This window comes from Panthera uncia, assembly GCF_023721935.1.
Source record: "Panthera uncia isolate 11264 chromosome B3 unlocalized genomic scaffold, Puncia_PCG_1.0 HiC_scaffold_1, whole genome shotgun sequence".
Lineage (NCBI taxonomy): Eukaryota > Metazoa > Chordata > Mammalia > Carnivora > Felidae > Panthera > Panthera uncia.
In genome coordinates this window covers 8271165-8283130 of record NW_026057582.1, presented here as the reverse complement: position 1 = coordinate 8283130, position 11966 = coordinate 8271165, and the positions used below count along the sequence as shown (strand labels likewise).

Sequence of the window (11966 nt, the reverse complement as noted above, 5' to 3'; positions counted from 1 at the left end):
TGAAGATAAGGAATTATCTTCGTTACTTACAGGCAAGTGGGTTAAGGGACTACCCCTCCCCCCCAGCTCTGTTACACGTGATGAAGCAGGATTCACCCCTGAGTCTTTCGAGCCCCAGAACCCGCCCTTGGCCCCACACTCTGAGGTAGCAGCATCCGTCGGACGCCGGCCGTGCTGAGCTGACTGTCACGGCAGGTGCAGGGCCGGGAGGGGGCTCACCCTGTGGAGAAGGCACTGTCCCGCCGCTGGGGTCTCTGGGACCAGGTTTATGATGCACAGCCTGGGGCCGGGGCGGGGGGGAGGGGGAGGCTTCTGCTGACTTCAGTTCACTAATTCCATTTGGTCGTACTTGTCACCTTGTCTGTGTTAAGAAGGGGGCTGAGGGAGCTTGAGATGAATAGGTCGTATGCCTGCCTTCAAGAAGAGTTCCCCGGTAGTGGGAGCCCGAGCTGCAGTTAGGTGAGCCTCTGGGTGCGTCCCCTTACAGGGCAAAGAGACTCTGCAGGTGTGTTTAAGGTCAAGGGCCCTGCGATCAGAGACGATCCTGGCTTATCCGGCTGAGCCCAGTGTGATCACTGGGGTCCTCACACGAGGGAAGCCAGAGGGTCAGAGAGAGTTTGGAAGGACCCCACGCTGAAGGCTTGGGAGACAGAGGAAGGGGCCACGGGACGACGTGGGAGCTGGGTGCAGCAGGAGCATAGGTGACACGTTGAGCGAGGCCAGTGAGACCCGTGTCCCAGACGTCTGACCTCCAGGCTTGCGAGCTACTGAGCGTGTGGTAACTCGTTAAGGCCGCCGTGGGAAGCTGACACAGGCACAGTAAATGCGTGCAGGGGGCCAGTGTGCAGGAAGGGGTGCAGGGTGGAGGGGCGCTGGGCCGAGAGCCAGCGGACGGCAGTGGACGCCGGGCGGGGTGGCGATGGCAGGCAGGGCCGGTCCGCCTGGGGCTGCTCTCTCTTCCCCCCACAGGAGCTCCCACCACCTTCCCCCTTTTCTCCAGGGATTTGATGAAAATACCCATTGAGCTGGTGCTCCCTGAGAGAGGCGAGGGGGGCACAGGCCTCCCCCGAGGCCGCAGCAGGATGGGAGAGCGGTTGGCGGTGGGGTCTGCCCGGAAACCCAGCAGGGCCCTGGGTGGGGGAGAGGGACGGACAGGTGGCCAGTGGGGACGCTGGGATGTGGGTTAACTGTGGGGTAGAGCGGGCCCAGGGGAGGCGCATCGGGAGGCAGAAAGTGCAGCTTCCCGCCCTGGCCGCAGCCTCGCTAAGAGGCCACCAGCAGAGAGTGTCCGTGGCCTCACCTCAGCCCTGCTTCTGCTGTGGGCGGTCAGAGGAAGACACTAGAGAAGGTGGGCCCCCTGGGGTGGCTGGGGTGCCAGCCGCCCCAGGGAGGGCAGCAGGACCCCGCCGCCCTCCATACCTGGCAGGTGGCAGGTGGAAGGGGGACATGCCAGACACACCATTGTCCTGGCAGTGACATCTGTTTGTCCCAGTTGAGAGAGGCTGTCATTCGTCAGTCCGTGAAAAGGCATTTATTAGGCACCACCGTGTGCCAGGCCCATGCAAGGCTCCAGAGACTCCGTGTTGAGAGTAAGCGGATCTGGTCCGGCCTCCCGGAGCTTCCAGGCCACTGGGTCTTGGGACGGGTGGCCGCGAGGACAGGACGGGGTCTTGGGGGCACGCGGGAAGGAGGGCTCCAGTGGAGAGGACCGGTGGCTGAGCTCTAAAGCAGGAATGGATTTAATGGGAAGGCCCTGGACCCAGGGCTGCCCTGCTTCACCAGCCCCTCAGCCCCCCTTAGGCTGCGTCTGCCTGAGCCGGCTGCAGCCCATCCCCTCTGTCACCTGCTTGGGGGCAAGGGAGTTCACAGCTCTCTTACTGAACCGCTTAGTTGTATTTTTCATAGAATGTATGTCAACTGTGATTTCTTTTGCGTTCATCATTATAGTCATTAACATATACTAAATGTGTTAATTTAATCAGTATGTTAATTTAACATCCTGCTAAACCATAACACACGCACACGTATGTAAATGCAGCTCTGGGCTGCACCGTGAACACGCCCCTGTAACCACTGGCCCCCGAGGCTTGGCCCCTGGCCTGTCCTGAGATCCCCAGTCCCCCTTCTGTCACTACATCCCCAGGCTGACGGCTGGAGGGTCCCCGCCCCAATAAAGGACAGAGCTGTGTTACGGATGAAACACCGAGCTCCTCTGAGCCCATAGAAGCTTCTGGGATCCGGGTGGGCCGAGCACAGAGCTGCCTGAAGGTGGCCTCCCTGTGGGGATCCTGATGGCTTATTCTAAGCAGATGTTCTGCCTTTCGTCTTCCCTCTCCATCTTCCTCCGGGGTCATCCCCCGACTGGAGTATGGGCCCATGAAAGCAGGGGCCTCTTCTGTCTTGCTCACCACTGTATCCAGAGTCAGGAACTGGGGCACCTAATTAATACACCCCTCATATGTATTTGTCAGATGAGCGGCCAAGTGAAATGGCCCCCGATTTGCTCCCCTGTGGCCCGAGTCTTCCTGGGGTCAGTGACCTTTAGGTCTCCAAGCCCTAACGTGGAGTCAGACCCCAGAGTCGGGGCAGCTGCGTGCAGGGCAGGAAGCACCGGGCTCCATAGCCAGACTGGCTCTCAGCGCTGACTCCACCATGAAATAGCACTGCACTCTTGACCTCTGCTTACCCACCTGTGAAAGGGGGATATAGGGATACCTCCAACAGGTTAGCTGAGTGATTAAATGAAATGTGTATTGAAGGAAGGCTCCAATGCTCATTCACTCGGGTGCCATCCAAAACAAACAAACACTATGGGCCTAATAGTTGCCTGAGCCAACCCTGGAACCTAAGGCACATCAGCCCTTGGAGTGATCTGGAAGGCCTGGACCTCGGTTTTCTGGGCTGAAGCAGGGAGGGGTCTCTCCGTGGCTGTGTGGAGGGTCGGCACCTCCCCACCCCCAGCCTGGAGCCTTTACTCCGATCTCTGGGGTGCCCACATGCTGGCCTCCTCATGTGCGAGGCTTTGGGAAGAAGAATCGCTCTTCTGGGGAATGTGTCCCTGTGCGCCAGAAGCTCTGAAGTATCCGTCCACATTGACTCAGAAGTTCCACAGCTGGGAGGCCACCCCCAATAAATGAAATTGCACAAACAAGCATGTTTGTACCCCCAGATGTACGTACTGGATGTTTCTCAGTGCATTATTCATAATAGGGGGGGAAAGGGGCGCCTGGGTGGCTCAGTCAGTCGAGTGTCCGACTTCGGCTCAGGTCATGATCTCGCGGTTCGTGGGTTCGAGCCCCGCATCGGGCTCTGTGCTGATGGCTGAGAGCCTGGAGCCTGCTTCGGATTCTGTGTCTCCCTCTCTCTGCCCCTCCCCCGCTCGCGCTTTGTCCCTCTCGGTCTCAAAAACAAATAAACATAAAACAAATTTTATAATAGGAAAAAAAAAGAAATTCCTAAATCGCCAACCATAGGGGAATGGTTAAATTATGGCTTGTATTTGTGGTAGAATAGGATACAACGGTTAAAATGGTACTTCAGTGGACCTTTTATACAGGAGCGTAAAACCGCACGTTTAAACACGTTCTCTCTGCCTCTCACACACACGTACACACTCACACAGAAAAAAGATTCAACAGAAAAATATCGCAGCGTTGACAGGGATTGTCCTAAAGTGGGGAGGCGGACTCTTCATTTTTTTCTTTATCCTCTCGACTGTTTCCGTAATGTTCTGTGCTGAGCATCATGACTTCACAATGAGAAGAGGGAGGAAGATTTACAATCCAGGCTGGTGTGGAGGGCGTGGCCTGTAGATGGGGCGTGGCCTGTAGATGGGGGCGTGGCCTGTAGATGGGGCGTGGCCTGTAGATGGGGCGTGGTTTCTGGAGGGCAGGTCTGAGTCCCGCTGATTGCCAGCAGCCTTGGTGGGCTGCCCCCCTCCCCCGCCTCCCCCGCTGCTGTGCGCCTTGACGCTTCCATCCGCGAAATGGGCATGAGGGTGTCTGCCTCCAGGCATGGCTGTCAATACTAACTTTTATAGGTGAAAATGGGCACTGCCAATGATAGCGAACGCAAGGAGAGCCCCGTGGGCCCGGGCTAACTCTCTCTCTCCCTCTCCGCAGCTGCCCATGATGGGAGGCGCCTTCATGGACTCGCCCAACGAGGACTTCAGCACGGAGTACTCTCTCTTTAACTCCTCCACCAACGTCCATGCAGCGTCCAACGGCCAGGGCCAGCCGGAGGAGCCTCCGCGGTCCTCCAACGACGCGGTCTTACTCTGGATTGCCATCATAGCGACACTGGGGAACATAGTGGTGGTTGGGGTGGTGTATGCCTTCACCTTCTGAGCTTCGGGGTGCCCGCGGGCCCCAGGCCGGCTCACCCCGCGCGGCGTTCGCAGCAGGGCGAGGCTTTGCTCAGAGCGCTGTCGCCGTTGGCCTTGGGCTGTGCCCACGTTCTGGAGCCGGGAGTTCTGACCAGGGGCGCGGCACCAGGGTCAGCCACCGTGCGTCAGGAATTTCCCCAAGCGGCCCCGATCGCCCATGTTCTATGCTGTGGTCCAGCTGATCCAGAAAACATGGGAGTGTGAGTTTCCAGCCCCCTCTGGGGGCGGGACGGGGCAGAGCCTTGGAGGAGCAAATTGGGGAATTCTTGAAACTGCATTCCAGGAACGTGAGACCCAAAGGAACAGCCAGTCAGGTTTGAAATACGGACATGGTCGATCGCTGGCGGGCGGGAAGTAATCCCACACGTGTCTTGTTTTTATGCCAACTTTTCACACCTGGTGTGTCCAGTGCCAGGCAGGAGCTGCCCTCAGAACTGGAACGTTCCCAGAACGGCCTTGGTTTCCCACTCGGCCCTTTGGAATATTGGCTGTGGTTACCTGCGCCATAGAACGTTCCCACTTGACTTGGAGAGGGCACCTCTGTCACCAGTCATGTGTCCCCTTTCAAGACCCAGATGCATCAGGAAACCCAAGGACGGGTAGGATTTCCTGGGGCGGAGGGGCGGGGTGGGGGGGGGGCCGGTATCTGCTGGACAGACTTCTCTTCTTTTTTAAAACCAGAAGAAGCGCCTTTAAGCTTTAGATCTGCTGAGTAGTCGCGTCTTCAGACACCCGCACGAAGATGCTTTCCTCTCTGAGAAATCACGGAATTTTAGATGGCAGGCTCACACACACCTGATCTTCTGATGGATGTGACCACGCCCGGAGGTCACAGCGCGGATTCCTGGGGGGGTCAGAGCAGGAGGGACATTTCCTGACTCGGCTCAGGGCTCAGGGCTCTCTCAGCCCCCCACAAAGCAGTCTCTTAAGCAAATTCCTGCTTCTCAGCTGCCCTGGGGGAGAACGCCCAGAGGTTCTGGAAGCTGTGTGCCAGGCAGGAGGGGTGCTCAGACCCCCGCGGTTTACTCTCGGCGTGGCTCCCGCGTTCTGTCGCAGGGCATGACTGCACTCCGTCTGGGTCAGTCCCCTTGGGTTCTTCCAGATCAGTGGCTGAGGGGGGCCTGGCAAGCAAGGGAACCCCCACGTGATGGGACGTGCCGTGGGGACGGGGCAGCGTGGGGAAGGGCTCGCTCTTCTGTCCTTAGGAGAGGCCCCTGCGTGGTTCTCCCTTTCCCAGGCAGCACCCCTGTGCCGACCAGAGTGGGAGAGGCTCCCCTGCGGGCTCCCTCGGGCCAAGCGAGACTGTCTCCCTGTGCCACACAAAAGAAAATGAATGGCATACGCCCCGTCCTCCATGGCTGAGAAACTGGAAAGACTGGGTAAGAAGCCGTAGTACCGTTTGCAAACGGGATGGACGTGTCCCTGTGGTCTCAGGAGAAATGAATGTTCCTGATAACAGGCAAAAGGACATCTCAGCTGTCCAGAGGCAGCCACTCACTCGTCTGGGAGGCTGGCGCTGAGCCGCTGTGATAACGGGATTACTGGCCCGACCTCCAGACGGCCGCCAACTCTTACGAGCCACATCTGTCACCGCAGCCACGCACGCGTCCGTAAATGCTTCGGCTCAAGTGGAGGCCATGAGCGCAGAGAGCTGGAATGACCTTTGCAGAGAAGGAGAAGGGATGTGGGACCTTCTGCCTGGGCTCGTTCCGGGGTCACGGACAGGGTTGTGCTCTCCACAGGGCCGGGCCGGGCTGGGTGGCGAGCTGTCGCGTGCCCATCACCCCCACTGCCTCTCCAGCAGACCCTTCCCTGTCTCAGGCCCCCATGTCCGCCCCATGAGCAAGGTCTTTCTTGTAGACCCGTGTCTTCATAAGAACCCAAGGAGGAAGTCCAGAGCCAGAGGTCCAAGGCGATGCTAGGAGGTCACTCCAGCCCAGACGTCCTGATGCCTCACCCTCTGACCCCACGTCCTCGGGGGAGCCTGCAGCCCCGAAAAGAGGCAGGCGACCTCTCCCTGTTCCCCAAAGGGCCTGTGGCGAGGGCAGGGGAGAGAGGGTTCTGGGCCCCGTGATGGGGAAGGAAGGGAGCGTGTGGCCCCAGCTCTTAAGAAAGACCTGGTATCCGGGAGAGCCCTGGCAGGCCGGGTGTTTTCTGGATAATTCTGGGCACAGGGATCTCCCCCCACGAAGGCTTTCTTCCCCTCTGACGTAAACGCCGGTTAAATTCAACTTTCAAGAATTTCTCTCCGTTCAGCATCAGGGCCACAGACACAAGGCCACGAGCGTTAGGGCCCATCTTGTCCAAACTTCGCATTCTGTGATGACAGTGATTTGCTCAGGGTCACTCTGTCTCAGTCGCCTGTGGTGTTTTTCTTTGTGCGTGTGTTTTTTCCACCATCACTTCAACAACGAGGATAGATGTGCATGTGAATGTCCAATGAAGGGTGAAGGACAGATTTCCAGCCAGAGAGTGTGCTGTCCTGTCCCTCCTGCCCTACGTAGCTGGGTTCTGTCTTAGATGTGGGGTAACGGGCAGGAGGCACTGGGTGAGCATTGTGTCCAGGCGCCGTGCTAGACTCACGCGCACACGTTCAATCCGTACGGTTACCTTACGGCCTCATGGCTCCAGTACACAGATATGGAACCAGAAGCTCAGAGGAGTTTGCCCAAGGCCACACAGCACGAAGGTGACAAGCTGGGATTTGAGTCTGGACCATCCGGCTTTAAAGCCAGCCTCTTTTCTGCCACACCATGCCGCCGTCGGCCGCTGGCACCTGCAGGGCGCATTTAAACCAGGCTCTGGGTCTACAGAGGCCATTCCCCGGGGTCCCATGTCATCGCGTGGCGTGGGCCGGCTCTGGCCTCTTCCACAGGTAGAAGTCTGACCGTCCTCAGAACGGGGCACGCTCATCCCCTGCCCATTGCCGGCTCTCTGCTCAAGCTTCAGGGATGGTAGTCCCTGTTGCCTGCTCTCCTGTCTAAAGTTGAGCGCACGTCTTTTTATGTGGCCGTGGAAATTTCCAGAGAGCAGCTTTCTTGGACCATGCAGAAGGACCCTGGCCAAGACCTGGAGTCCGACAGAGGGCCCACACGAGGAGTGAGATGCCAACCGCCGGGATTGCCGAGGAGAGGTGGGACGGTCTGTGTTGCGGGAGAGGCTCCAGCCCAGGCTCAGTCATTCTGTCGAGCCCCAGGGCTGTCCCGGGGAGGAGTGACAGAGGCTGCTGTCGCTGACCCCAGGCTAGAGCTCCCGTTCTGGCTTCTCCTGGGTGACGTTGGCCCCAGAGCCCACCTTGACTCGATGAGCCAGCGCTGAGAAAGAAGGGGCTTGCCTCTTCAGTAACTGCTCTTCAGGGAAGAGGTCCTGCCTTTGCTAGAATGTTCTTCATGCTTGGCCTTCCACGTCTCCCCATCTCCCCCCTGCAAGCCACAGGTGTCCCACACTTGTGTTTGTTTGTATGTGGGACACTTCACTGAACAGAGTAACACCTGCTTTAGGAGGTCTTGAGCCACCGTCACCAGAGCTTTGGAGGAGAGGCCAGAAGGCACTTCAGGCAGGTGCATCCCAAGGGCATCCCACCTCCCGTGTGGGCCTGGGCAAGATGATCGCGCTGCCATCCCTCCCTTCCCCATGAGGTCAAGGTTAAGAGGCAAGCGATACTCCCCTGACCTCCCCTAACCACCCCCCCAGAGAGAGACAGTTATATCTCCCTTAAGGTCGCCGGGATCCAAGGGAGAAAGTTAGGAGGGCAGGCCACTTGGTTGGAGAGGCAGTAGGCCGTTTTCCAGCCTGTTCTAAATGGAAAGCTTGGATGTGGCCAGACTACTAGCATATGTGGGAACCCCTCCCTGGAGACTGGAAAGACTCCACCGTCGTCTGCCCTGCTCCCCGATTCCTTCCAGACAAATGTCACGCTTCTTCAGCATGACCTTCTTTCGTCATTAATAGTGGTACTATTAATAATTATTATCCTTACTGTTGTCACTTCTTGTGCACCTTTTCCTTGTGCTGTGCTCTGTTTGTATCTCATTCACTTCTCAAATCACCCCTTGGGGGCAAAAGTGAGGTGCAGAGAAGTACACATTAGTCATTGTCCCATTCTTCTGCTGAGAAAACTGAGGCCAGGCTAATGTGCCTGAGAACCCACATCTAGAGAGCTGTGATTCAGATCCAACCCTGTTGGCTCTCCAGGCTGAGTAGTTAACCCTGTATCTCCTTGCATGCACGTACTCTATGGGGAGCTCCCTGGAAGGGACCATCCCAGGACGGGGGGCTCTGAGGCTGGGGCTGTGTGGGTCCCGGATAGCAGACTTTCAAGTGTAGGTGTTGGAAAGGGGCAGGAGAGTGCACACGTGTTCATCAGTCTCAGAAGCTCACAGTGGTCACGAGGCATCAGAGAGCCTCCCATCAGGATCTGTAATATTTGGAAGGGCAACTGGGGCCACACGGTTACTGAATGGAGACCTGGCAAGTGTCCAGCTGCCTGGTCCAGGGCACCGCCTCCCGGTGTGCTGTGCATTCACTGGGGACTGCAGGGGTGGCCCTGGACGTGAGCCCCAGCCCCAGGACAGGCATCATGCTGTCACCTGTTACCAGGCCCCTGCACCATGTCCTGGCGAGTGCCCTTTGACCATCGCCAGAGCAAATCCTAGGTGGGCTGGACTGCCGTGACCCCGGGACAGCCAAGGAGCTGTGCTCAGGGGGCCAGAGGGGGCAGTCAGAGCCTGAATGTTCTGTGTTGGCCTGCCCCACCGGCCCCTGGCCTCAGTCATTCAGTGACAGGGACGCAGGACAGGCTGGCTGAGCTGAGTGCTTGCGAGCCCAGAGGGACAGAGTTCATAATCTCCGATCGGAAAAAGGAGCCTCTCCAAGAAATTTAGGTGGTCGGAATTAAACAGATGCTCCCAGAAAGTCCCTTCTGAGATTAGACCTTGGGCATTTTCTTGTCCCTTTTTTTTGGGGGGGGGGGGGGGGTACGACAGGGGACAAAATAGTGCAAACCACAGTGACTGGAGAGAGGAGCGATTCCCCCAGTGAGAAAAGGGGAGCTGTTGGGAGTGTGACCGAATGGTCGAAGGTATGTAACATCGGCTACATAAATTTTGGGATGTAAGTCTGTGATGTTTGTTCTGAGTCACTGTGAAAGGCATCATGTTCTATCAAGATGGGCAACAAAGGCAGAGGAAGCCCTTGGAGAGGCTGGACGGGCCGCACGGTGCCTGGGACGAACCCTGCACCCATCTTTAGGCCGAGGTGCAGACGTGTGCGTGCCCAGAACAGTCCATTCCGCTGCATAATAAGGTTCATTCTCTGCTTCCGGGTCCTTTCGCAGGCTGACTTCCCACCTCCCCAGAGGGAGGTCTGAGACCCCTCCTGCCTCGGGAGTAAATCCCGACAAGGTAGATTTGCAGGGAACTTGTATGTTGTGGCACTTAGGGAAATCCAGAGCCCTTATTCCTCCCCGAGCCCCCTCCATGTGGCTAGGCAGCCACCAAGTGACCCCAGTGTCTGTCCCAAACCGAGCGTCGGAGAAGTTGGGGAGAGTTTGCCGGGTCAGGCTGGTCGGCAGGTGAGCGGGGTCTTGAGCCCAGGGCATCTATGTAGCGAAGTTGCTGAACCATTATTAGGCCAGCGGTTCTCAACCTCAGAAAATTCTGTCCTCCAGGGGACCTTTGGCCTGGAGACAAATGTCGGGAGACATTTTTGTTTATCACAACTTGGTGGGGGGTGGTGTTCTACTGGCCTCAGGTGGCTAGAACCAGGGGTGCTGCTGAGCAACCCCCCCACACACCCCCCCAGTAACAAAGAATTAATGATCTGACCCCAAAATATGAACAGTGCTGAGGCGGGGAAACCCAGCACTAGGCCATACTGTCTCTGAATCCAAAACTATGGGTGTTTTCCAAAGCTCCACGTTTCCCCGTCTGTGAGTCATGGCATAAATCAGAGCTCCTCTGGGCAACCGCAGTGATCGTGGCTGCTGCCCCAAGTTCAGACAGTCCCGGCCAAGGGCAGTGATCCACAGTCAAGCAAGTCTTCTGTGTCGCCATGGACGCTCGGTTCCCGCCGTCCCGGGTTTTCGCGGGGAGACTCCGCTTGGATAGAGGAAACCCTACAAAGTGGGATGGTAGGGTCGGGCTGCACTTGTCCCCGTAACTTTGGTCTCCGGGACCTTGAAGGACCTGACCGCTCACCGATGCATCTGAGAAGCATTGCTGAGGAGGGGAGAGGGAGGGGGGGAAGCTTAGAAGGGATGGATGGATACGGAGGGGCTGCCTAACAGCCTTTGAGCAAACCCACGTCTTACCTTGCCTTTGACCCTTTTCCACGTGCCCCACCCCGTTTCCCCCAGTTGAAGGCGTAGGAACACTTTCTACTATAATTTAAAGTTTTACAGAGACCTTATTCTTGCAACTGGCCGCTCTCCGGGTCCCAACTCTTCACGCAGAGAGAACCGGAAACGTTTCTGTGTCTTACTGACGTTTTCATAATCAACCTGTAAGTAGTTTACTTAATAGAAAGGTATTTTAACTATTCTTGTAATCCTTTGCTACTCAACCCCCCTGGGTTTCGCGACGAGGTCACTAACTTTTACTACAGTGAAAAGGCGATTTCTTAACGGAGGCCTTCAGTGTGTTCTTTTGCTTAAAAATATCTAACCGTGATTGATGGATGTACAAAATGTGGCTGTGGGATCGTGCCCTTTTGACTGTTAGCACCGTTACTCTCGTCATTTTCTATTATCATTAAAAAAAAGAAAAAGGAAAAACTTGAACTTCTAAGTGTCTGACTCCAACCTGGGCGTTAAGCTGAAGGATCCCAGACAGTGTCACCTCCACTCTGGGGCTCCTTCTGCCCCACCTGAGGCAGGATGACTCCCTCCTCCCCGCACCCCTCCCCAGTCTCCCCAGCCTCACCCCTGTAACAGATCCCAGAAGCTACATTCACTTACCCATCGGTAACCCTCCCACCGTGAGCCCTCCCAGAGCCGGTGGATCTCACTCACCTTTTGAATCCCCTGCACCTCACACGGTGCCTGGCTCACGGCGAGCACCCGGCAGGCATTCAGGGAATGAATGAATGATATCCGAAAGACCAGCCCAAATACATTTCAACACAACACGGGACAGTGGGTATGCACTTAGTTTCATTCATTCACTGATAACAGCACACATAGGGCACTTACTAGGTGTTCTGTGCAGTTCTGAGCTCGTTACATACATACTAACTTGCTTCGTCTCCACAACAACCATACATCTAGGTACTATTGTTATGCTGTTTATGTGTCTACAGATGAGGAAACTGAGGCAGGGAGAGGTTCCTTGCCCAAGGCCATGTAGCTGGTGAGTGGCAGGACCGGGACCGGAATCCGGCTGGGCTCAGAGTCCATATTCTAAAGGCTGTAAAATGTCCCCTAGACGTTTGTTGAGAACCAGCTGCTCTGGAGGCCATGTGCCAGGAACAGGGCTGCTGGGCCAAATGAGCAGCCTCTGCCCTGGAGCAGGTTTGAGGGGGAGAGAGGTCCAGGTAATGTCACTGCCAGGTGTTATGTGCTGAAATGATAAGGGGCCAAGTGTTG

At 56.8% G+C, this 11966-nt stretch overlaps 1 protein-coding gene across 1 annotated transcript; it reads left to right on the top strand.

Moving 5' to 3' along the window:
• Nucleotides 1–406: 406 nt before the first annotated feature.
• Nucleotides 407–10996, top strand: CB3H14orf132 (chromosome B3 C14orf132 homolog). The gene is made up of 3 exons (XM_049611978.1): nucleotides 407–459; nucleotides 1001–1100; nucleotides 4122–10996. The coding sequence occupies exons 1-3, from the start codon at nucleotides 407–409 to the stop codon at nucleotides 4344–4346; spliced, it is 378 nt and encodes a 125-aa protein (XP_049467935.1). The 3' UTR covers nucleotides 4347–10996.
• Nucleotides 10997–11966: the final 970 nt, after the last annotated feature.

What these genes read in the sequence shown, in the direction of transcription:
- CB3H14orf132 (XM_049611978.1), top strand. Translation starts at nt 407, where the DNA reads ATGCCTGCCTTCAAGAAGAGTTCCCCGGTAGTGGGAGCCCGAGCTGCA. An exon ending in GGAGCCCGAGCTGCAGTTAG is followed by an intron (nt 460 to 1,000) that starts GTGAGCCTCTGG and finishes CCTTTTCTCCAG; the next exon opens with GGATTTGATGAAAATACCCA. An exon ending in GGATGGGAGAGCGGTTGGCG is followed by an intron (nt 1,101 to 4,121) that starts GTGGGGTCTGCC and finishes CCCTCTCCGCAG; the next exon opens with CTGCCCATGATGGGAGGCGC.